General features: G+C 39.7%; 2 protein-coding genes across 3 annotated transcripts in view; both read left to right on the forward strand.

The window, feature by feature from the left end:
• Nucleotides 1–1,048: 1,048 nt before the first annotated feature.
• LOC124117233 lies at nt 1,049–15,593 on the forward strand. The gene is made up of 7 exons (XM_046479018.2): nt 1,049–1,165; nt 7,392–8,506; nt 9,338–9,456; nt 10,474–10,879; nt 11,675–11,826; nt 12,911–13,085; nt 13,221–15,593. The coding sequence occupies exons 2-7, from the start codon at nt 7,399–7,401 to the stop codon at nt 13,502–13,504; spliced, it is 2,244 nt and encodes a 747-aa protein (XP_046334974.2). The 5' UTR covers nt 1,049–1,165; nt 7,392–7,398; the 3' UTR covers nt 13,505–15,593.
• Nucleotides 15,594–19,996: 4,403 nt separating this feature from the next.
• The window catches only part of LOC124117278, a 34,044-nt gene continuing 30,640 nt past the window's right edge, over nt 19,997–23,400 (forward strand). For both annotated transcript variants that reach the window (XM_046479097.2, XM_046479089.2), the window contains exons 1-5: nt 19,997–20,233; nt 20,747–20,833; nt 21,316–21,369; nt 21,950–22,079; nt 22,792–22,927. In XM_046479097.2, the coding sequence (XP_046335053.2) occupies nt 20,012–20,233; nt 20,747–20,833; nt 21,316–21,369; nt 21,950–22,079; nt 22,792–22,927 (629 nt within the window). In that variant the 5' untranslated portion in view covers nt 19,997–20,011. The remainder of the gene's footprint in view (nt 20,234–20,746; nt 20,834–21,315; nt 21,370–21,949; nt 22,080–22,791; nt 22,928–23,400) is intronic.

Genomic DNA, 23,400 nt, shown 5'->3' on the forward strand with positions numbered 1-23,400 from the left:
TTATCATCGGGAAATATTTAGAATATTGTCACATATGAAATATAACCCGACCGTCGGGCAGGGGGATTTGAAAATCTGGCAGCCCGAATTGAAATCAACCCGTCTCGGACGGTCGGGCAGGCAGGTATTTCGAACACTGATGCTGTTCACTCTTACCACTTTCGTGAAAGATACAAGAGATGTCAAATCAAAGGTTATAATCAGGCGAATTGGAAATCGAACCCTGGCATCTTAAGGGACGCACCGCTGGGTCCCCCATGCCGCCCCATTGTGATTGGACAACTACACTAACCAGAGAATAGGAACAAATGCATTCACATGGAATATGATAGCAAAAGGATTGCGTTTATCGAGTAGAGTTATAAAAGTAAACTAGAATGAATACACGTTAGATACGGGTTAGAATTGGTCTCAGCAGCCCATGCTTGCCGTAAGAAGCAACTAACGGGATAGGGTGGTCAGCCTTCCTAACCCCGGTTGGTACATGTCACCGTATCCAAATTGAGTAGATCGATGCTCATGATATCAATCACTGGATTTTCTGTTCCAGCCTCGGCTTTTCACAGGCTGCAGTCATATAGTTTTGCGTTAAAAAACAAACAAAGCATAGTTTTCAGAAGACCGTGCAGATCTAATATATTTTATGTGCGCTTACCTGAATAGAAAGCCCAGATCAAGATTTCCTTGGAAATAAACTTCAAACACGAAAAAAGGAAACCAGTCAGTGAAAAGGTATTGAAAACCCGAAGTAAAATGATTCAGTGAACTTGACTCCTATGTTGCACCCTAAAGAGTTTCAGCATTTGACTGGAGACAGGTTATACCTGTTTGTTGCTGACGTATGACTTCTAACCTTTCAACTTTCACAAATAACAACATCTGGAAAATATGGTTTTGTTCACGTAGAGGTGGATCTACTATCAGATAAATGGAGTTAACTGCTGAAATATATTGTGAAATGTACATTTGTTTCCTTTGGTTTACATACTGTTCACGACAACATGAAAGATCATTGAATGTATGAATGCTTATCTAGGACATGCGCAGAAAGGCTCAGTGATATTTGTCTCGTGTGTTACTGGCGTTGCTGATGTTGTTGGTGTTTCTTGCGCGATTGTTTCGCTGTATTGACAATTGTGGTTTCTTCTTGGATTAAGTGTTTCTGGTAAGTCATGCATTAACATAAATACTGCCTCCACTGGCCACTTGCAGTAGTAGTTTGGACGACAGTCCGTTAATAGTGAAAGTAGAACCAGGAAGTACACCCGACAATGGCGTGATTACAGGCAGACGCATAACGTGAATGCAGTGGGTGTGTTGTGTGTTTTTCCTTCTGTAATTGTGTGTCGATATGTCTAGGCCTTCATTTTTACTTGAAGGGCTTTGTATGTGGCGGACAGTGAAAATATATATTAAAAATAATATCTAAACAATTGACACCATTTCCACTTATCGACCCAATAAAATCTAAAAGCCCCTGTATAATCTATTTTGACCTATTGAACACATTTTCAGTAATAAAATCCAGAAACCAATACACACACACACACACACACACACACACACACACACACACATATATATATATATATATATATATATATTCGAACCCACAATCATAGGCCTTAGACGACTGGGCCACCCATGACCCCGTGTAAACTTAGGAAACTGCACTCTTATGAGGAATTCACAGATTAAGTGAAATAAATAAACCATTTGACAGTTTCCTCACATCCCTTTCACTTGTTATGCAATCGGTATGTTCTCTCTTGACTGTTAAAGCTGGTATCTCATCATTGAAAGGTTGATTGCCTAATATTCTCGCTGATGTTTTTTTTCTGACCGAATATGCATTTATCAAGATAAGATAAGGAGACCCAGTGTTGTTGTTAGCACAAGACACGTGTATGGATATTGATGTATCATTCAATCATTGTACACTGTAAATGTCATCTTGGTGTGAAATTGATCAGTTATATTTAAAAGGCTGAAACTGGCTTTTTTCCTCTTCATACTATGCAATGTCACATACCCAGACATATATACATACAACATAACACCTATATTTACAATGGCCCGGTCCCAGTGTCGACACATGGCAGTTTATTAAGATCCATGTTAAATACTCCAACTCCTCTCATCAACATATATACACTTCCACAATACATCATTATATACGGAACTATTGCCCGACACGTAAACCAGAAATCAAAAACAAAAACAACATTTAAGAGAAAATTGCTCTGGACCGTGTTCTCCCAACAAAGTCAACAGTCCCTTTTCTGGGGAGTTTACAGAATATCTATTTGATGTGCATAGACCTTATGAGGTATACAGTGTTATGACTTAAAATGAGCATGTTAGCAAGGTATGCTGACTTCCGCCAATTACATAATGGAATATACATTCATTACACTCGTATTATAAAGGCTCGCCAACCTACTCCATCACCGATTATACATTTAGGCCATAATTCTTGCACGTATTATAATGACTCGTCAGCCCTATCCATAACGGATACATTTACATCATTTATTCCATGAACGTATTATGACGGCTCGACAGCCTAACTTCCAAAACTGATTGGATTACAAATAACTTTTTTACGCATTCTTACGACTCGAAAGCCAACTTAGACACAACATGGGGTGTCTAGGTACATATATAAACCAACCCGACAGGGGCGGAACTGCTCAATGAAAAGTCCCACACTTCACATCTTCCCCGATCACACAGTCCTCGTCAGAATTGAAATTCTGCAAACAGAAACATACATAAATAGTTTGTTAAATCATACATATAAATAATGGATAACAACAACTTATGTTCAGTGTTACTGCCGTGCTGACAAGCGAGAGAGACGAGCTGCTTTCCAAGCCCCTTATTTATACCCGTAACATACCCAGGCTAATTACCTCCCTTAGCCATTGCATACCGCTAAGGAGTAAGCAGTTTCTCTCTTATTCACAATGCACTCAACCGAGAGAAACATCATTTTTTCCTCTCCATACTATGCAATGCCACATACCCAGACATATGTACATACAACATAACACCTATATTTACAATGGCCCGGTCGCAGTGTCGACACGGACAGAGACTCAAAGAAAGTCTATAGCCCCAGAGACAGGGAAACAGACAATCGTCTCTGAAGATGATCATTTATGTAACCGTTCTTGGCATTTTCACTTCTCCCGCGTCCGTGTGTTTTAAACATTTGATCTGGTACGCCGTTGTTTGCCGCTGCTGACGCCCCACCACTACGCAAGTTATGAAGTCCATAACTTTTGATGTTGCACACAAATGGCGTAAACGCATCTATAAACAATTCTCTAAAGATATATTCATCAGAATGAGTCAATATTCCGGATAAGGCAAAGTATTTTTCCAAACTTGTAACGCGACATAATTTTGAATTTGTCCTACCAGTGACAAGCCATGAACCATCTCTGTATATGTCCGTTTTTAACTGTTCAATAAATAACATTATGTGACTCTTATAAAAGACAATGTCAGATCGCCTAATGTGTAATAGCTCTGCAGATCTCAGGAATCCTGAATATGCTACAAGTCACATACACATAATCCTTTAATTACAAAGTGTAGGATTAAGCAGTGTTACATCAACTAATTTCTCTAATAATTCCACGTTAATCGGCTCCTTTTTATTAACACATTTGGCCAATCTTCTTTTTGCCGCTTCTAAAACATTTTTGACTAAACCATTCTCAGTCGGGCTTTGCAATCCTACTATCACATGAGCATGGTAAATATACTACAAAACGCCGTTAGCACAGGGGCAAACGATTGAGCAACAGACAGCAATTATTATAATGCGCAGTGCAAAAGTGAAATCGATAATTAAACAAGAATGTGCCCATCGTTTCCACGCAAAACCATATCTGTATTTCCTAGCAGTGGAATCAGCTATACAATTCGTCAGCAGATCAGGCAAACCTGCTGCCAACCCCCTCACACCATTTGGTTACGCCTTTAACCCCTCTCCATACACCAGGAGGTAACGCCTTAAACTCCTCTCCATAAGCGCAACTTATCACATCCGTAAACATAAAATGCACATTCAACATATGCTGAAATCAACACCCAGAGCTAGCATATTAAACAGCAAATCTTGTTCTCCAAACTATCCACCTCCAATCCTAGATGGTTCATAAGCTTGTTCAGATTTTGGCAAATACATGTGTTCTATCACCTGTGGAATAAACGAAGAATTGCGAGTGATAAGCGGCCAAATGCATGCGGAATGCCATTCGGGCACAACAATGGTGCCTTTAGCACAACACTCAGACATATGTCTTAAGGTTCTTGGTGCCATACCAATAGGGGGGACAACCCAATTTACCACACCCTTCCAGCTGACTGTGAAACAGTCCGCAGCCGCACATCCCGGGTTAAAATACTTGGAATTAAAACATGGCAAATTAGCATTGTACCAAGATGCAAATCTATCTACATCGTGAGGACCCCATCTGGCATCTATATGCTTAAATATGTGATTCGAAATGAACCAATCATCGAAATCAACAATTTTACTCCACATATCTGCGGTCTCATTCTCTGAACGCGGGATCCAATGCATATTCAGATGAACTTTTTGACTTGAACACAACTCAAAAAGGTCCATAACTATTCTTTGTAATTGCGGTTTCATACTGCCCTTATCCACTATGGTAACCGCATTTTGATTGTCAGTACACCACAATATTCTACGATGTCTCAGTTGTGAGATAAAACTTTGCAGAACGAGAAAAAACTGCCTTGAGTTCTCTCCATATAGAACTATTTTTAGCCTCCTCCTCTGACCACTGACCATGGGAATAAGCAGCATCCGTTTCAACACAATACTCTCCATATCCGGTATCACTGGCGTCCCTGTACACAACTCGACTCAAAACTGAACTCTTATCAGTACTGTCCTCGACAAACGAGCAATGTTTTCTCCCCAATACTGTAACTGTTCAATGCTCTGTGACGACAATATAACGTTGCTGTTCCACGATGAAGCTGTCAAAACTTCAATGCTGAGAAACTTAGTCATTAATTGTACAACATTTCCCATAACTAGTTTAATTGTTATGATTTGTTTGATAATCGCAGCAAACCGCCGCACTGGTTGATAAGAGTGATGTAATCGTTTCAGTCGCCTTATCTAACTTCCTCTGAGGAACAGATTTACACAGAGTGTTTGTATCTATGTGAAGACCGAGCCACTCAATAGACTGCGAAGGTCACCATAGTGATTTTTCGCATTTGGGTACAAATCCAGACTTGATCAAGTCTTCTTTTATAGCCTCGCCAGACGAACGTGTAATAAGTTCCGATTGAGCTGATAAAATACCGTCATCTAAAAAGGTGACCACTTTCTTCCCTTCAGAACGCCATTTCTTGACTAACTGGCGTGTAATGTTAGTAAACACAGAAGGTGCTGAAGTTAACCCGAAAGGTAAGAATCTAAACTTGAAATATTGCTTAACACCCGAAGCATTTTTCCATGAAAAACCAAGGAATTCAGTATGGCCTTCAAACATGTCTATATGCTGATATGCTGAATGTATATCAAAAATATCAACCAATCGTTGACATTAATATATTCAAGTGCAGTTTTCCAATCTTCATATTTGATTGACTTTTTGCTAACGTAATTGTTAACTCTGGACAGATCTAAAATCAAATGCTTTTCCCCCGACGACTGTATAGACACCGAGAGAGGGTTAACGATGTACGGTGGAGACTCACATTCAATAATTATTTGTTTCTTATGCAATTCTAAAATAGCTTGGTTAACAAACTCTGCATGTCTCAACGCCGACCAGTTATTTCTTAAATCTATCTTTGGAGTCCTGGACATAAAAGGAATTGTATATTCATTGTCTATAATATCAGTTATGACTTGTACCAGAATTGAATGCTAGACTTTAACCGACCCTTCACTATAATTTCCGCTGTTTCCTGTTCATATGCATAATAATCATTAGTAAAGGCAATGTCATAATCATCAAGCATATTGTTTTCCGAATGTACATTATCAATACTACACTTAACTGACAAGTCTGTATCCTGCCTGGGGTGGTCAGGTAGCCTAGTGGTTAAAGCGTTCGCTCGTCACGCCGAAGACCCGGGTACGATTCCCGACATGGGTACAATGTGTGAAGCCCATTTCTGGTTTCCCCTGCCGTGATATTGCTGGAATATTGCTAAAAGCGGCGTAAAACCAAACTCACTCACTCACTCACTGTATCCTGCCTAAGAAGCACTGGTTGCTGTGGCGTTGACACCTCTGGCGTTGACACCTGTTGTCGCCCTGGTTGTGTAGGGACATTCCCGGATGTAGCGCGTGAACTCGCCGCAAAAATGGCACGATCCTTGTCGTGGAACTTTGACCCGAAAAGTGATAGAATGCATGATAGAAACGCTATGCACAGGAGTAAAAGCGGATAGAGCACATTGTACGTGCTGTGCTGAGATCGACCCGGGAGAAGCACGAGATCCATAAGGGTTCTTGCGATTTTGTTTCAATTTAAGTTTTCTGCAGCTTTTGATTCCGCTTTCTCAATTTTTTTGTCATCATCCGAATCATCTGCTAAATCATTGGAAACATAATGTCCGACGAATCTGCAATTTTTATCATCTTATTTCTTTTCTCTAATTTTCCGATAGCTTCTTCCACACACCTTGACATATCATCATAATTCCCATTCTGAATGTTTTGTCTGGTATTAAGTAAGTCTTCTAAAACTTCCGAATTAACATTAAACTGAATTCGATTTCCTTCCCTTGACCAAGAATATTCTGTTTCAGTCTTTAACCTTTTCAAACCTTTGGCTTGCTGAATAAATTCTTCTCTTAGGTGAGAAATTTTTTCCACCACAGCACTCTCAATATCTCTTTGATTAGTGTCCATTTTTTTAAAAATGGCGTCAAGTTTTCCCGCTGTTGATCGATCGTCTTGAGACATAATAGAACTTGATACTTATGTTCAGTGTTACTGCCATGCAGCTGCTTTCCAAGCACCTTATCTATACCCATAACATACTCAGGCTAATTACCTCCCTTAGCCATTACATACCGCTAAGGAGAAAGCAGTTTCTCTCTTATTGATAATGTACTCAACCGAGAGAAACATAATTTCTCTTTTTTACACGTTAAAGTTTGCACTTGTGACATTGTTGAATACACAAATATGGCTAAAATGAGTTAAAACCTCGAAATCAACATGTTTGGCACATTTCCCCCCGTGCATTTATCGTTGTCAGAAGAGCATATCTGATAACTTTCATAACTATTTCTGAAGGTTTTGCTCAGTTCTTAATATTTAATATTTGCGAAATAAGGATGTCATAATTTGTTTTTTTACTCACGTGTTCTTGCAGATCCAGCATGTCTGAACCTCCAGAAAAGGTGGACGTCAGTTCTCTGAAGGACGCATTCCTGGAATGTCCTGTGTGTGTGGAACATTTCAACCAGACAGACCGACGCCCTCGTCTTCTCCATTCTTGCCTCCATGCCTTCTGCACACAGTGTCTTCAACAGCTTCTCGACAAGGAGGGCAACGGTGAAATCACATGTCCATTGTGTCGGCGTATTGAGAAGGTTTCTGGCACTGCTCAGATGATGGCCATTGATCCAGTGAGAGACCAGCTCGTTGAATATTTGCACATTCAAAAGAAAAAACAGGTTTTGTGCAAAGATTGCCCAGATGGAAATCATGCTCGGTCAAGATGTTTTGAATGTGGGGAAAATCTTTGCCTCGATTGCGAAAATGCACATAGAAGAAACAGGAGCACAAGAGGTCATGAGATAAAGTTGTTGGGTGAGTTACAGGCTGCATCCTGTGAATCATTGAAGGTGCGAACATTTTGTTGTAATCATCCAGATCGCTTTATTGAATGCTTCTGTTCAACATGCGAGGCGTTGTGCTGTGTGATGTGCGCCATCATAGACCATAAGGGACATGAATTTCAGAAACTAGATGATGCAGCAGCAACCATAATTAAAAAAATTGAAGGTTCAATGAACGAAGTACAAGACATTTTCAAAAGCCTAAGCAATGCTAAGTCAGAAAGTGGTGAGTACGTCACAGTTGTGCAACGGGATAAGGAGAAGTCAATATCTGAAATTAATCAGAAATTTGACGCAATATCAAAACGTCTGAAACATCGCAAAGAAACTTTAATGGGGAGCATAGAAGATCAAAGTGAGAGGCTTATCGCTGCTGCCAATACAAATGGAGCTGCATTTGATGAAGGGTTGGCAGAAATTGAATCAACGATGACTTACTTCTCAAATGTAAAGACAAAGGCCGACAACGTTAATATTCTACAGATACAGTCTTCATTGAGGAAGAAAATTGATCACCTAACGCATAGATATGGGGGTAAAGAAATACCGAAGAACACAGAAAGATGCCACTTTGAAGCTCAACATGAGGAAAACATTCATCAGGGGATTGATGTATTTGGCGTTGTAAGGAGTAGAGGAGCAGAAGGTTTGCAATTCTTCCCTAAAGAATGTGCAGAAATATTCATAACTTCCAACATCAAAATACCTCAAGTTATAGAAGGAAACATGTTCTTATAATATAGCTGTCATTCATTAACGAGTAAGAATTTATGAATATGGGTATAAAGAAATAAGTATTCATTGATATATTTTCTTTTTTAATGAATCAAAGGATAAATCAGGAAAACGTGATATTCCTCGTCTTATTATTACCTAAACTGAAAACTTTTGAATCCGTATTTCCCACATGTTTTACTTATATTAATGAAGAGATCACCTAAGCTGCACCAAAAAAGAGCAAATCTATTCAAACATTTGGAAATCTAAGACAAGAGTCTTGATGCTGATATTATATTTGATAACATGGTGATGGGTTGCATTATTGAATGACGAGTGAACATGTCTTTTAGGTGTGTGTCAAGGCACATGTATTTACATGATCTGATGTTCCATTTAGACACAGCTGTATTCACATGTCTGAATCAGCTGTCTAACCTATTGTTACATGTCTATGGCGTTTTTAGTTTGTTATTCCCCTTTTATTAATGTATGCACATTGGGTTTCACAAAATGCTCACAAGAGACAGTTGCATGTGTTGTGCTTGGTTACCCCCAAGAAATCTTTTACTTCCATATTGGAATGTACCTTTCAAGCACATCAACATTACGTAAACCACATGCCATGCCATGTTGAAGTGTGACTTACCAACACGCAATACGAAATTATTGAAACTGCCTCCCTGCCCTGTTGCATAGACTTTTAACCATATTAAAAATGTCATTCAGCCATCTTCTTTTATCATTATGTAATATACAGGCCTGAGAATGACTGAACCTGAACGACCAGCTGTTAAAAAGAAAACACTTGGCGTGGCGTGCAAAGCAAACAATCATATTATTCAGGAGGACACACTTAAACTATGGTCCCTAGATGAGGTAAGGTAATGATTTACTTTAGTAGGTGTGCCTTTAAAATAGTGTTTGTCAAACATCAAATTACCATCTTGACAGAAGTCAGTATTGATACAAAACATTGCGTTGGGGAAAAATATTAAATTATGAGAGCAATTCTATTTTCAGTAAAGTGGAATATGATTTTGTTTGTTTGTTTGTTGTTTAACGCCGCAATCAGCAATATTCCAGCTATATGACGGCGGTCTGTAAATAATCGAGTCTGGACCAGACAATCCAGTGATTGACAGCATGAACATCGATCCACGCAATTGGGATCGATGACATGCATCAACCAAGTCAGCGAGCCTGACCACCCGATCCCATTAGTCGCCTTTTACGACAAGCACAGTCCCTTTTTACGGCAAGTATGGGTTGCTGAAGACCTATTCTACCCTGGAATCTTCACGGGTCAGTGGAATATGAACATGTGGTACAAAAAAGAACTTGTTTCTTCAAAAAGATCACACTGCTCATGCTTGCTTGCTTTCTTGCTTGCTTGCTTGATTGTTTGATTATGGTTTTACGCCGCTTTAAGCAATATTCCAGCAATGTCACGAGGGGGGGGGGGGGGGGGGGACCTGAAATGGGCTTCACACATTGTACCCATGTGGGGAATCGAACCGGATCTTTGGCGTTACGAGCGACTGCTTTAACCACTAGGCTACCCCACCGCCCCGAAACAAACAAGAAATGGCTATTCGATGGTGAAGTATTTGATAACGTTTGAAGTTTTATGGTCAAATCCAGTTTTCAAGCGTGAACATTTTTTGCCTGGCAGTTAACTTACCTTTTATCTCATATTTGTCAAAACAAATAACAATAAGTTCCCTTGTTACGATAAGAGAAGGGGGCGGGGGTGTGTGTGGGTTGGGATTGGGTGTGTGTGTGTGTGGATGGGGTGGGGGTGGGGTTGGGGGGGGGGGGGTAAATATGGAGGATATCTTAAATAGACACTCATTATTGTCTTTGTCTGGTTGTAGAAATGTATTTTCTTTACAGATCAATGATCTCAAAAAGATTGAACAGGAGTGTGGTGTTTCTATCACTGCAAACAAAGCCTTAGGACGTATCATTCTGTATGGGTTAAAGCGCAATGTTACTGATGCAAGCGGAAAGGTTTACCAGAAGATTCGAGAGTTGGAGAGGAAGCATAAGGAAGAGGACTATGCCGACGAACTACAAAGAGTTGTGCAGTGGTCATTTGTAGAGCTTACAGAAGATGGAGAAGACCAAGTTGTTGACTATGATAAGAACGTTAATGTGATGTTGGAAAGAGCATGCACCAAACAACAAAAGGCGAAGTTGGAGTATGAGGGATTTACCTTTGATTTCACCAAATGGGTAGAGTATCCTTCAGAGGATGCGACTGACACGGTAACAATGCTTCGTCGAGATAAAGTTTCAGGTGTGCTATTGCTGGGTTATTATATTATGTCATAAAGTTCATAAAGTGCTGTTGTATGCATTTGACAATTGTACTTGTGGTGTATTCTGATTGATTGTGATATTTTGTTTGCAAGTAAGAACAAGCGGTATATGTGGAATATGATCGTTCTAATAATGAAGGTAACGCAAAATTATGGACATTTTCCTTATGTTCCTATTCTAATTATATATCATAGTGTATGCATGACCAATACGCAGATATATCTAGTTTGATGGTACTGCACGCACACTGTCATACTTTCTACTATATTAGGAGATTCAGAAAGTTGTAGTTATTATTGAGTGTATAGTCATAGGTCATATATAATTTCAAGTTGAACTTCATATAATTACATTTGACACACTATTAAACTTCTCCGAGAATTGACATCCTAACCTATCATCCTACTTTTTTTTACATAAGTTTAAAAAGGTATTCATTGTCCTAGCCTATGCATAGTCTGTTAGAATATTTTCCCGGCTGTCCGTTGCTGTCGTTACACCAGACTAAAATCATATCAGGTTCTGTGAATTGGCTGATTGCCTGTCATTATGCCCCTATCATGCTCATGCTTTTGGGTTGCCTGGATTGCACTACATTTTGACATAGCAGGACTATATCTGACTGCAGTTTTCAAAACTATTCACTCATTTATCAGATTATATATAGAAAGAGCAACAATAATAAAAAAATCAGACAAAAAGGGCATCAGCTCCAAGTACTCCCTTTAACTATACGAGGAAATACATATTCTCGCTGCATATATCATTTCAGGAGCGTCAGCCCAGTTCCCCAGCACATGGGTTGGCATGAACTCCACAGATGATTTTAGGCTTCTTCAGGTACAAAATGGGAATCAGGAATTTACCAGGGTACGCCAGACGTTTACAGACGCAGTCGGAAATATGCCTGTCCAGATTCAAAGGGTAAGTGAAGCACACTCGCCTCTTCGACGTCATTTCCTCATGAACCACTTGACCAATGAAGTTCTCAACTGTGATGATACCTGGCTCTGTTCAAGAGGTTCGATTCCGACTTTCAATTCGGCCGTAACAACGCCAGTGTTGAAAAACCTACTTGTGACCATGAATTGGATGTCAATGCTGGCAGCAACATTTGTTAAGTCTCGGTTGACATCATAATCTGTTGACTAAATAGCCAGGAAAGCTACAGTGCCGTGATACTACTTTTACTTTTACGTCACACTACGTGTCGTCCACAACAGCCTCTTCTTGTCATAAGTAAGGTCAGGTTCATTGACCTGGTTGCTTGCGTGTCATCGTACCTCAACAACATGGATCGTTGCTGATAATATCAATCACTGATTGGTCGTATCCAGAACCAAAAATGTACAGAGCGTCGTCATTAAAACTGGAAATACTTGAGTGTAAACCAACCAATATGATGATTGGTTATATATTTTAGTATTTTAGTGTGAAAGATTGAGTTTTCTGAAGTTGAGAAAAGTGATATTTTCATTGCAGTGAACATAACAATTGATATTCCACTGCAGTGAACATAACACTTTCACGGAACTATCGTCATACAAGAGTTACCTCCCCTAAATTGTCTTGCTTTATCGTGTCAAGCCCGTACACAATCTGTTGACGTCCTCTTTACGTTATTTCCACATTGACAAGGCAAAATAATGACAGATGCTCATTTATGGAGTTGATATCACTTCTTGCTATTTGTTATTCTCTCGACAATGTTTTGTTATAAACTATATTTTTTCGTCAATGGAGAATTTCAGTTTTCAAGAATTCTTTTTGTTAAAGTTGATTTTGAATTTACGTTTCAAGGTTTTACATTTGTAAAGAAACAATTTAATTTTCAGGTAGGCAACTACACAAAAAGTATATAATAAATAGGATATTTCATGTGTCGAGTGATATATCATGTTTCTCTCATCTCGTGACAGGAGGAAATGAGATATATTCCCCCTTTACGAGATGAGAGAAACATGAGATTTCACTCGCTACATGCAATATCCTCTGTGTATGTGTTCAGATCGACAGAGTGCAAAGCAAGACCCTCTACCAACAGTATCAAGCCAAGAAACAACAGTTGGAAAAGCAGAACCCTGGAACAACGGTAGAAAGGACGCTGTGGCATGGAACTCCACAGGCGGCAACCGTGAGCATCATGACATATGGCTTCAACAGGAGCTTCTGCGATAAAGACTGTGAGTTTCATATTTCATGAGTTTCTTTCTGATGAACACGAAATAGACAGACAACCTTTTAGGACAGTTTTAACATTTTAACTATGCGCATGTCATTAAGTATTTGACGCGTGGACGTATTTTCAATGATTCCAGGTAATGCCCTTGGGGCAGGAGTTTACTTCACCTCTGATGCCGCCTATGCTTCTAGAGACCGCTATGCCCCGGCCGATTGTCAGGGCAACCGATTCATGTTCCTCTGTAAAGTACTCACAGGATCATACACCCAGGGCCAACCTCAAATACGAACACCACCACAAAAGGACCCTGTTAAGCAAGAACTGTACGACAGTGTTGTAGATGATCCAGCAAATCCAAAGATCTTTGTCGTATTCAGTGATACGCAGGCATACCCTAAGTATCTTATTTCATTCCAGTAACAATGTGTTTAGGAACTGATTTGGCATGTCACTAGAAAAATGGGTATTTACCAGCGTGAATCTTGTTATTTTGAACTTGCAATAGTAATTCGGGATCAATATCATCCTTTCCTAATTGTTTCGTCAGTACTCAATGAGAGTCATTTCAGTATTGTGTATGTCTTAATTTTAGCGCTAGCCTCTCTCAGGAACTAGCACTTGTAAATGATTTATTGAATAATGCAACTTTTGCTTTTAATATCTGTTGCAGTAGTAAGTGTATAATTATATCAGTGTTTGTGGCTTGTATATTTTGAACTGGTAAGTACTTTCACATTTGGTAATAGTAAACACGATTTGCTTGCTTTTGAATTCCATGTGAAGTGTCCGAAAACACTCACTACATTTGGTCATAATACCCTGTGAAGAAAGATTCAAATGCATGGTAGTGCACCAGAAAGGTTTAGAATTGTATGAAAACTAGCTCATTCAAGATGATGACGTTTTGACTGTGATAAGAAAGACTATGTAGCGTTAGAAGGTAACTTGGTTTAGGGAAAGTTATGCCATTACCTATTAGCTGTCCATATCATGTAAACATTAATAGGTTAATGCTTAAACAGATTTCTTTAGTTACTTCCAAACTTCTGAAGCTTGTACACCCTAATGCCAGATGCTACTAGCAGGGAAGGACATGCTTTCCCTTTCAGCGAACACCTGATGCCATCAGGTTCAGTGATCCAATTTTGCCTTCCAAGTGTTAACGTTTTATGTTTAGTTCTGTCTTCTTAGGCCCAGGTATTTGCTTAATAACAGTTCATAGATAAATCATAACAAGATCTTTAATATCTACTTCCACCATAGGATGCTATTCATTTTTCTGATATTTGTAATGTTTTATTCATGTATGGGAGGCCACAGGCCAATGTACATTTCAGCTGTAAAGTAAATAAATTTTCAGTTTTGCTGTATTCCCTTCGAAATCCGCCCTGAGCTTCAGGAATTGTGTCATAAACTTCTTCTGTTATCAGCAACGTTCCAAATACATCCATCATCGTTATTCCTGTAGAATTATAAATATCATTTATATTATTTTTCTGATGCAGAGGAATTATTATACCATTTGCCCACTCATGTGTGAACACACCGTTATGCATTATCCTAAATACAACTATAGTTGAGCAATTGCAAAGAAATGCTGCAACATTTCATATCGGTCCTGCCGATTTGCCCAATTTAAAGTTGTGTGCGGCTTATAATACGTCTTCAGTTATATCAGGGTTCAGGAGATTTTTCACAACACGATCGTTACAGAAGTCACACTCTTCAGTATCATGTTTGTTCAATAAACCTGCTCTCTCGTGAAGAGTGCCACCATCCACAGGTACAGCAGTTAACTTAAACACATGCCGAAAACATTCGGGCCACTGCACATTGGGTCAGACCCATTAGGCTTCAAGATATATAGTTTGAGACAATTTCCGAGCTGTATCAGCTTTCAACATTTCCACGTTATATACAAGTATTCAGTCAAAAATACCGGTACTGTTATCTTTCAAAGAATTGTAAAACTCTTCAGCCAGTTGTGTAGATTAAATTAAAGCGACAAAACCATGTCCATAATCACATGAACTCTCTCCTAATCCATTGCACGATTCCTGATTAGTAAGCATGTTCATATGAACAACTATCAACTTGTGATGACACTAGGTGTTCGCGAAAAGTTGAGCAAGATTTGTGTGACATCTTTGAAATCTTCGTCGACTGTTCGGGGGTTCTTGTGATATTGTGGATATTATCCCGACTTGGCTCTTTATCCATCCATGGGCAGATATATGAGATGTCTCTCATTCCATTGAAAGGAAAAGCAATGTAGAAATGCCGGTATGACAGTCTGTAATGACTTTACAGAATTTTACTGAAGTTTACTGGAGTCGAAACCCATGTTGTGAAGTAGTACTTCCCATGTTGCATCAATATAATATATTTCTTGATTACTGTGTTTGACATAAAGATGATGTTTAATGAGTTAAGTGTAATGGTAATATACAATAATATACCATAAATTTCTATTATATAAACACAAGAATAAATTGGAAAAATGACCGATCTTCTTTTTCTGTTCTATTGGTCACGCTACTAAGGGGCGCAACTCTGCTCAGCACTTAAGACGACTGGGTCTGTCGTGCTCCTCACGGATAAAGTTTGTTTATTTGTTTTTTGTTTAACGCCGCACTCAGCAATATCCCAGCTATATGACGGCAGCCTTAAATTCATCGAGTCTGGACCAGATAATCAAGTGATACATATTGACAGACAACAAAACCCGGCAAACGTTGTTATGCGTTAGAATCTCAATATACAACTCAGATCACACCCTATGGTACAAGACACTCATTCATTTCCCACATCAGTACATGTTAAAAAAGAGAATAATACATCCCTTTGTATTTCTTTTATTTCCATCAGCAGATACAATCCTCAACAATTTACTTATTCATTTAAAATATATTTACAAAATCTACAGGATATTGTTCCATATTCTACAGGATATTGATTTAAAACATATACATGCTTAATTGGACATTTGTCCTTCTCACTGAACATCAATCACTTTCCTTCCACCAGATAGTCACTTTGCCACTTCTTGTTCTTAAAGACTCTCTGAGTATATATATATATATATATATATATATATATATATATATATATATATATATATATATATATATATATACAAACATACTTATACTCACACGCAAAAGAAACGCAAGTGGTTTTAAGCAAATATGTTACAAACATGGAACCATAAATTGATACGAGTTTTAGCATGTAGTGAAGCCTGATGGTGTTATCAATATTTTAAGTTGCATTTTGGAAGTCCCGAGTAAAAACGCAACATAAACAACGAATCGCCAAAACGCATCATTTCAATGAATATGTGGGGTATCATGCACTCATTTCTCGCGAGATCGAAAATGCACGAACTGTCACGAACTGTAGTGGGTATAAAACTGTGGCCGATTCTTGGACCTACCACTCCTTGGTCAACAATGCCACGCCTAACTAAAATTCAGAGAAACCAGGCTATCGGACGTTTGGAAACTGCAGAGTCTGTCCAAGATGTTTCAGCATTAACATAACCTCAATTTACCGTCTCCTGCATCGATACAATGCTACACAGACCACAGATGACCTTCCTCGGAGCGGTCGGCCTAGGGTCGCCATACCTCGACAAGGTCGGCAGATTTCCCGTCAACACCAGCAACATCCGTTCCTGACTGCAAGAGAGAATGAATGAGGGTTGTTTTTGTCGCTTTCGAACCAACCATATCAAATCGGGGAACACTCTGTGAGTGAATGAATTAAGGTAGTTTTGTGTCGATCTCGACATATCTCAGCCACGTCAAATCGGGGAACACTGAGTCTCTGTGAGTGAATGTATGAAGGTGTTTTTCCGCTTTCAGACATATCCCAAACATATCAAGTCGGAGAAGACGCTGTAAGTGAATGAATGAAGGTGGGTTGTGCCGCTTTTAGGCATATCCCAGCCATATCAAATCAGACGACGCACTGTGAATGAATGAATGAAGGTGGTTTTTTTTGTCACTCTCGACATATCGGGGAACATGGTTTTGTCCGGCTTTCAGACATATCCCAACGAGAGAGAGAGAGAGAGAGAGAGGTGAGGTGAGGTGAAATTGGGTTTAACGTCGCGTCCAAGATTATTGCACTTATATAGCGACGTGCATGCACGTGTATGTGTGTGTGTGGCTGCTTGTACTAGTCCGGACTGATGCCGATTTGTAGTGCTAGCCCACTGAGATACCATGCCGCAGTTTAACATGAATACCCCACTCAGACACAGTATACTGACTCCGAGCCGACCAGTCCTTGTTTTAGCCCCTTAATGCCGAGCGCCAGACAGGGTAACACCAAGTACCATCTTTTAACGTATTTTGGTATGACGCGGCCCGAGATCGAACCCTGGACCTTCCGCTCTCCGGGCGGACGCTCTACCACATGACCACGGAGGCGGTCGAGAGAGAGAGAGAGAGAGAGAGAGAGAGAGAGAGAGAGAGAGAGAGAGAGATTCTCCCGAGTGTCTTTTGATATCAAATATATCAACACGAGTTGATAAAAGTGGAAAAATTCCGTGGCTTTCCGAGGATTTTTACCACTTTTATCAACGAGTGTTGATACATTTCATATCAAAAGACACGAGGGTGAGATTTTATTTATCATCCAACTTTTTCAGTTTGTAGATAGTAATTGTCTTCAGTGTAAAATGTACTGCTCACAGCTTCAGTAGCAGAGCCATTAGTGATGTCATTTGTGGTTTCTGAAAAAGACAGATATATGTTCTCGTTTACAAGGTCGATGTACATGGATTTTCAGATTTGTATGAATATTCTAACAATTGAAACCTCCACCAGACGCCGAATTTCAGAGCAGCAATTACTCAATATCACCCGCCAATCTGATTCCACCGCCAGGTCTAGTTCTAAGTAAAAGGGGACTATGGTCCACGATCTGTTTGCCTGTTAAATATAGAATATTAAAATTGAGATTATTAATTATTCTTTGAATCAGAGACAGTGTCTGTGTAATTATTGTGATCAGTGATCATCAACAATTGAAGCGGTAGACAAACAAAATGGTTTTCAGACATCTCAGATACAACTTGCTCGGGCTGCCAATGTGTTCGAGCCAAGTCGCAATATAAGGTCAGTGACATGGATGCAGGCGGGAGGTCTTCGTCCTGTACAAAGAAAACAATTTCAAACAGGCTTAATAATATTTTGCTGTGTAAAGTTCCCCACTACTGCCTTTGTTCCAATTACATATGTGGCCCTGACCGTTTGTACACTGAAGACAGCTGTCGTGATTTCCACATGTGACAGATTCACACATGACCACTGAGGTTTTGATCAATTGACTTAATCAAGAAGATAACCTATATATTTTGAATTAGCTGATGTCAGTCAAGGTACGGGCGATCGCTTGCTGAGAAAGTGTGAAAAACGGATTTGTCGTTAGCCATACGAACATTTCTGATAATGTTCATACCAATATTTCACCAAATACCCAAACCTTACAAATTGACATTTCCATTGGTCCAAATCAAGTTCTTATCCTACCTCGTCGTTTCATGGAACAAGTAACACCCGTGCATAGTGTTCCCTGAAGAGCGCATAAAATTAATTTCTATTTTCATATCATATAAGTATGGTGAATTAAGAAAATAAGGCATTCATTGAACACATATATAGACTATTCATGATTCGACCTTAAGGAGAAATTGGATTTTTAGGAAATTATCCATCATTATATTAAGAAATATGTATTGCTGGAAAAAATATACTGTACATCATTTTATCCTTTCTATAATATTTGTTCATCGTGTTCTGTTAAAAAGATAGCAACCTTGTGTAAAATAGAAAAACAAATATACCACTATCCGTCAATAAATGTATAACTATCATTTAACAAAATATAACGATAAGAAGGTAAGGTACAATTTGCAAACTTTTCGTTAGAATATAGGTCTACTTTGACAGTAGGCTAGAATCAAAGGCCATCATTTACACGGCCTGTGGGAGCGAAGGGACTTCTTATCGATTTATCACATTCATGGATTAAATATTTAAAAAATATATGAAATAAAAGCGACATAACCCTTTACGATTACGATTTTAGCATGAGCATGTGTTTATGAATCACTATCAAATAGTGATGACACCAGGTGTTCGCGAAAAGTTGACGTAGCCTGCCCCACTGGTCACAAACACATGCAAAGGCAAATCAAGTGTTCATGTGAAAAACATGGGAACATAGGGTACAAGTTAAATAGGAACTTGCATCGGGCATCATTCTTGTCAGTGAAATATTACTATTTAAACATTAAATCTCAGTACAAGCAAAACAAAGAGGCAAGTTTTCCTTCAAACATTTCGATTCCGACTTTATCATGAGCTTGTGTTTATGAATCACTATCATATTGAATACTGATGACACCAGGTGTTCTCAAAGGTGTTTGCACCAGGTGAGGAAAAATGATAACGTCAAACAACGGCATTGGAAGCTTGATAATCAACATTGAGAACTGTTTCCATTAAAGTACATATTTCTGTACACACGAAACATACACAAGACATATTTCCGAGCTTTTAATGATGTGAGTAAGTGATTTTGGTTTAACGCGGCTTTGAACGTTATTCCACTAAAAATCAGGGCGTGATTATTTAATGTGAGAGGAAAGCCCGAAGTAATGCAGATCTAAGATGTTTACCACTTTGGAGAAACCAGCGAGCACGGATATGGTTTTAAAGAACAGCTTACTTAACCCTAACACTAAATCAACAGTTGTCTTAAATTAATTCAGGGTATGATTGCAACAATATATTTGCATGCATTTACAACTTCGTTTTGGCTCAGTCCTGCGTTCTCTCCACACTACATGTCTTGACAGTTCTTGACATCAACGCAGGCAATCACTCGGTCAACATGTGCGCATGTTTGTCCAATATGGCGATGTGTGAGCAGCACACGGTGCATCTTATCTCTATTAAGTCGCCAACACTTTACACCTGCAATAATTCATATAAGGATGAGGCCAGCATACGTAGCAGAATTGACATTGCCTTCATGATGTCTCGAAGTCTTCTCGTCCTCTTGTTTTGTTTGACCTCACTGACTCTGGCAGACAGAGAGAGAAGCCCTAATATCATCAAACACCAAGGACCGAAGGTATTTCATTTGTCTCATTTACGTTTAAGAGTGAGTGAGTGAGTGAGTGAGTGAGTGAGTGAGTTTGGTTTATCGCCACTTTGAACAGCATTCCAGTTATATCACGACGTGTTAGATTGTTGCGATGCAGGTCTTAGACGTTTATACCTTTGCCCAGATGACGCAGCTCTACACAGAGAAATGCGGCGCCTCAGAAACTGGTTCTTATGTTTGTTTGGTGGTTCTGTCTTTTCAATAATTGTCACCGCTTTTTTTATCCTTGACATCAAAAGGAATCTGTTTCGGCGGATAATCGATAATCGCATTTTATGTTTCAAATTATCGATATATCACATGACCATGCAACTGTATGAGTGAGCATTGTTTTAAGCCGCAACAGTCCAACCACATCACGCTGGGTGACACGACAGATGGACTTCATTGTACCAAAGCGGGAATCCTCGGCGAACGAGCAAAAGCTTTATGCTGTATACTCCTCAGCCGTCCCAACGCTGTATGTGTTTTGTTTGACAGTTACCCAGATACGAGCAGCCTGGCGGTGTACCCTCCCACCCTCTGCACTACGTGAATCATGGGGTAGACGTTGCCTACCCCGTTGGGGTGAGTCATTTAATTCCACAGCATTTATTACGTGTAGTTATTTTCTAGACGTAGCAGTTAATGCATACTTGTTGGTGTGAGATTTGATAGAGCCACTGATATAAATCTCGCTTCACCACATAGCAGTTGAAACAACGACCTAACCGTCATGCAACGGAATGTGAATTTTTCACCTAATACCGATTGTCATATCTGTCCCACTTTTGGATGCGATCGTTCGGCCACTGGGTTTACCTGCGTAGCCCAGCCACATCTAAAGGGACCAACTCTAAAAAATAATGTCGGCCAATATAGGACATGTTGTCATGTTGCGAGCGCATATTCGAATCTCCAGAAATGACGTCATTATAGAGCAATGTTTCATCGTGAAATGAACCACGATTCGTTCTTAATCGTTCTTTGCGATTTATCGCGTAGCTATCTTATATATGATTATAATACTTTTCAATGTGGAATTACAACCCAACTCATTCTTTCCCCAGGGTCGTGACTATCACAGGGAAGGAGCGCAAAAGCAGGCAGAAATAGAGCAGGAGGTAAATATTTCATTGTTAGTGATACATAACCTTCACCTATAACGTTGTAACAACGCCCCACCCAATGCCAGTTCATAATGCGTGTGCTTCTGTGACACAAAAGTGCATAATGTATATGAAATATGAAACTACGGTTATAACGAACACGCTTATAACGAACTGACCGATATAACGAACTTATTTTTAGCCCCGGCCATTTGTTGTATATATGTTGTATATATGCTTATAACGAACTACGGTTACAACGAATTAAAATTAGTGGTCCCTTTGAGTTCGCTATAACTGTAGTTTACTGTATAGACTTAAGACTTTTCCAGCTGTCCTCGTTGAATACATCCAATACTCTGACAGTATGTCAGACAATATGCCACTGGCCAAAAATACAGACATATATTTCAGAGCGTTCAAAGTTATGGCTACTAGAACGTACTGATTCACAGATATCAGGTGTGGTATTCTTGAACATTAAGCATATATAGTGGTATTAAACACGTGGTTCATGAATAGATTTAATAATATGAAAGCGGAGTTAAGCAATCATGGCATTTAGCCTGTACATTTGTACGTGCATGTTTTTCAGCTTTTGGAGTCCAAGCTGAACCGGGCCAAATCATCTGCAGAAGGAAAAGATCTCGTCCGGAAGAAGCGCTTCCTTGATAAAACCGTCGCCTGGGAAAACGGAATCATCCCTTATGAAATAAGTGGCATACGTAAGTTTGTTTGTTTGTTTGTTGTTTAACATCGGACTCAGCAGCAACATCCCATCGATATAACGGCGGTCTGTAAACAATGGACCAGACAATCCACTCATTGACACCATGAGCATCGATCTACGCAATTGATGACTTACACCAACGATGTCCGCAAGCCTGACCACCCAATCCCGTTAGTCGCCTCTTACTACAAGCATAGAGGAAAGCATGGGTTGCTGAAGACCTATTCTAGCCAGGATATTCACGGGTGCCTAAGTACTCATCCTCAAACGTTCCGTTCCCCCGTGGGGACTCGGGGTAAGGTTGCTTATTACTGTGCAATGGTATTTGAAAACGTGTTTATTATTTCATGTCGCAAGCTAACACGCTGTGATGTTGAAATACTCTTCAAGCGACTCACTCAATCAGTAATTGATATCCTGCTGCACATTGCAGGTGCCTCATTGTATGTGTGCAATGGTATTTGAAAACGTGTTTATTATTTCATGTCGCAAGCTAACACGCTGTGATGTTGAAATACTCTTCAAAGCGACTCACTCAATCGGTAATTGATATCCTGCTGCACATTGCAGGTGCCTCATTGTATGTGTGCAATGGTATTTGAAAACGTGTTTATTATTTCATGTCGCAAGCTAACACGCTGTGATGTTGAAATACTCTTCAAAGCGACTCACTCAATCGGTAATTGATATCCTGCTGCACATTGCAGGTGCCTCAGCTGAGGCGTATGTGAAGAGCGCAATGGCAACAGTCGAGCAGTACACCTGTGTCCGGTTCTTCGTCCGTAACAGCGGCGGCTACAGCGTCCCCCACAACGTCTACCTACGCTTCATATCCGGCAGCGGGTAATCTCCAGCGTAGATAGTCTGCGTTACCTTGTATTTGATTATTTCAGATTCATAATATCAAAGAATGCATTTTGTGATGAATGCATTGTGTTAACAAATAACAAACTGAACACATGAAACATGCGCCCATAACCACGGGGGATGTCTTTCTTCAATTTCATCTGTCAACGACTTTCTCCACCTCCATCTCCCAACGTCTTTGTCCACCTCCATCTCCGAAGGACTTTCTCCACGTCCATCTCCCAACGTCTTTCTCCACGTCCATCCCCCGACGTCTTTCTCCACGTCCATCCCCCGACGTCTTTCTCCACGTCCATCCCCCAACGTCGTTCTCCACGTCCATCCCCCGACGTCTTTCTCCAACTCCATCCCCCAACGTCTTTCTCCACGTCGATCCCCCGATGTCTTTCTCCACGTCCATCCCCCAACGTCTTTCTCATTCTCCATCTCATAACGTCTTTCTCAACTCC

The sequence above is a fragment of the Haliotis rufescens genome, unplaced genomic scaffold, assembly GCF_023055435.1.
Source record: "Haliotis rufescens isolate VD_foot unplaced genomic scaffold, xgHalRufe1.0.p SCAF_12, whole genome shotgun sequence".
Lineage (NCBI taxonomy): Eukaryota > Metazoa > Mollusca > Gastropoda > Lepetellida > Haliotidae > Haliotis > Haliotis rufescens.

Excerpts from the sequence above, each read along its gene's own strand:
- LOC124117233 (XM_046479018.2), top strand. The coding sequence starts at position 7,399 with ATGTCTGAACCTCCAGAAAAGGTGGACGTCAGTTCTCTGAAGGACGCA. Across the intron at positions 10,880-11,674 it reads TCGTCGAGATAAAGTTTCAG|GAGCGTCAGCCCAGTTCCCC; the intron begins GTGTGCTATTGC and ends ATATCATTTCAG. Across the intron at positions 13,086-13,220 it reads GAGCTTCTGCGATAAAGACT|GTAATGCCCTTGGGGCAGGA; the intron begins GTGAGTTTCATA and ends CAATGATTCCAG.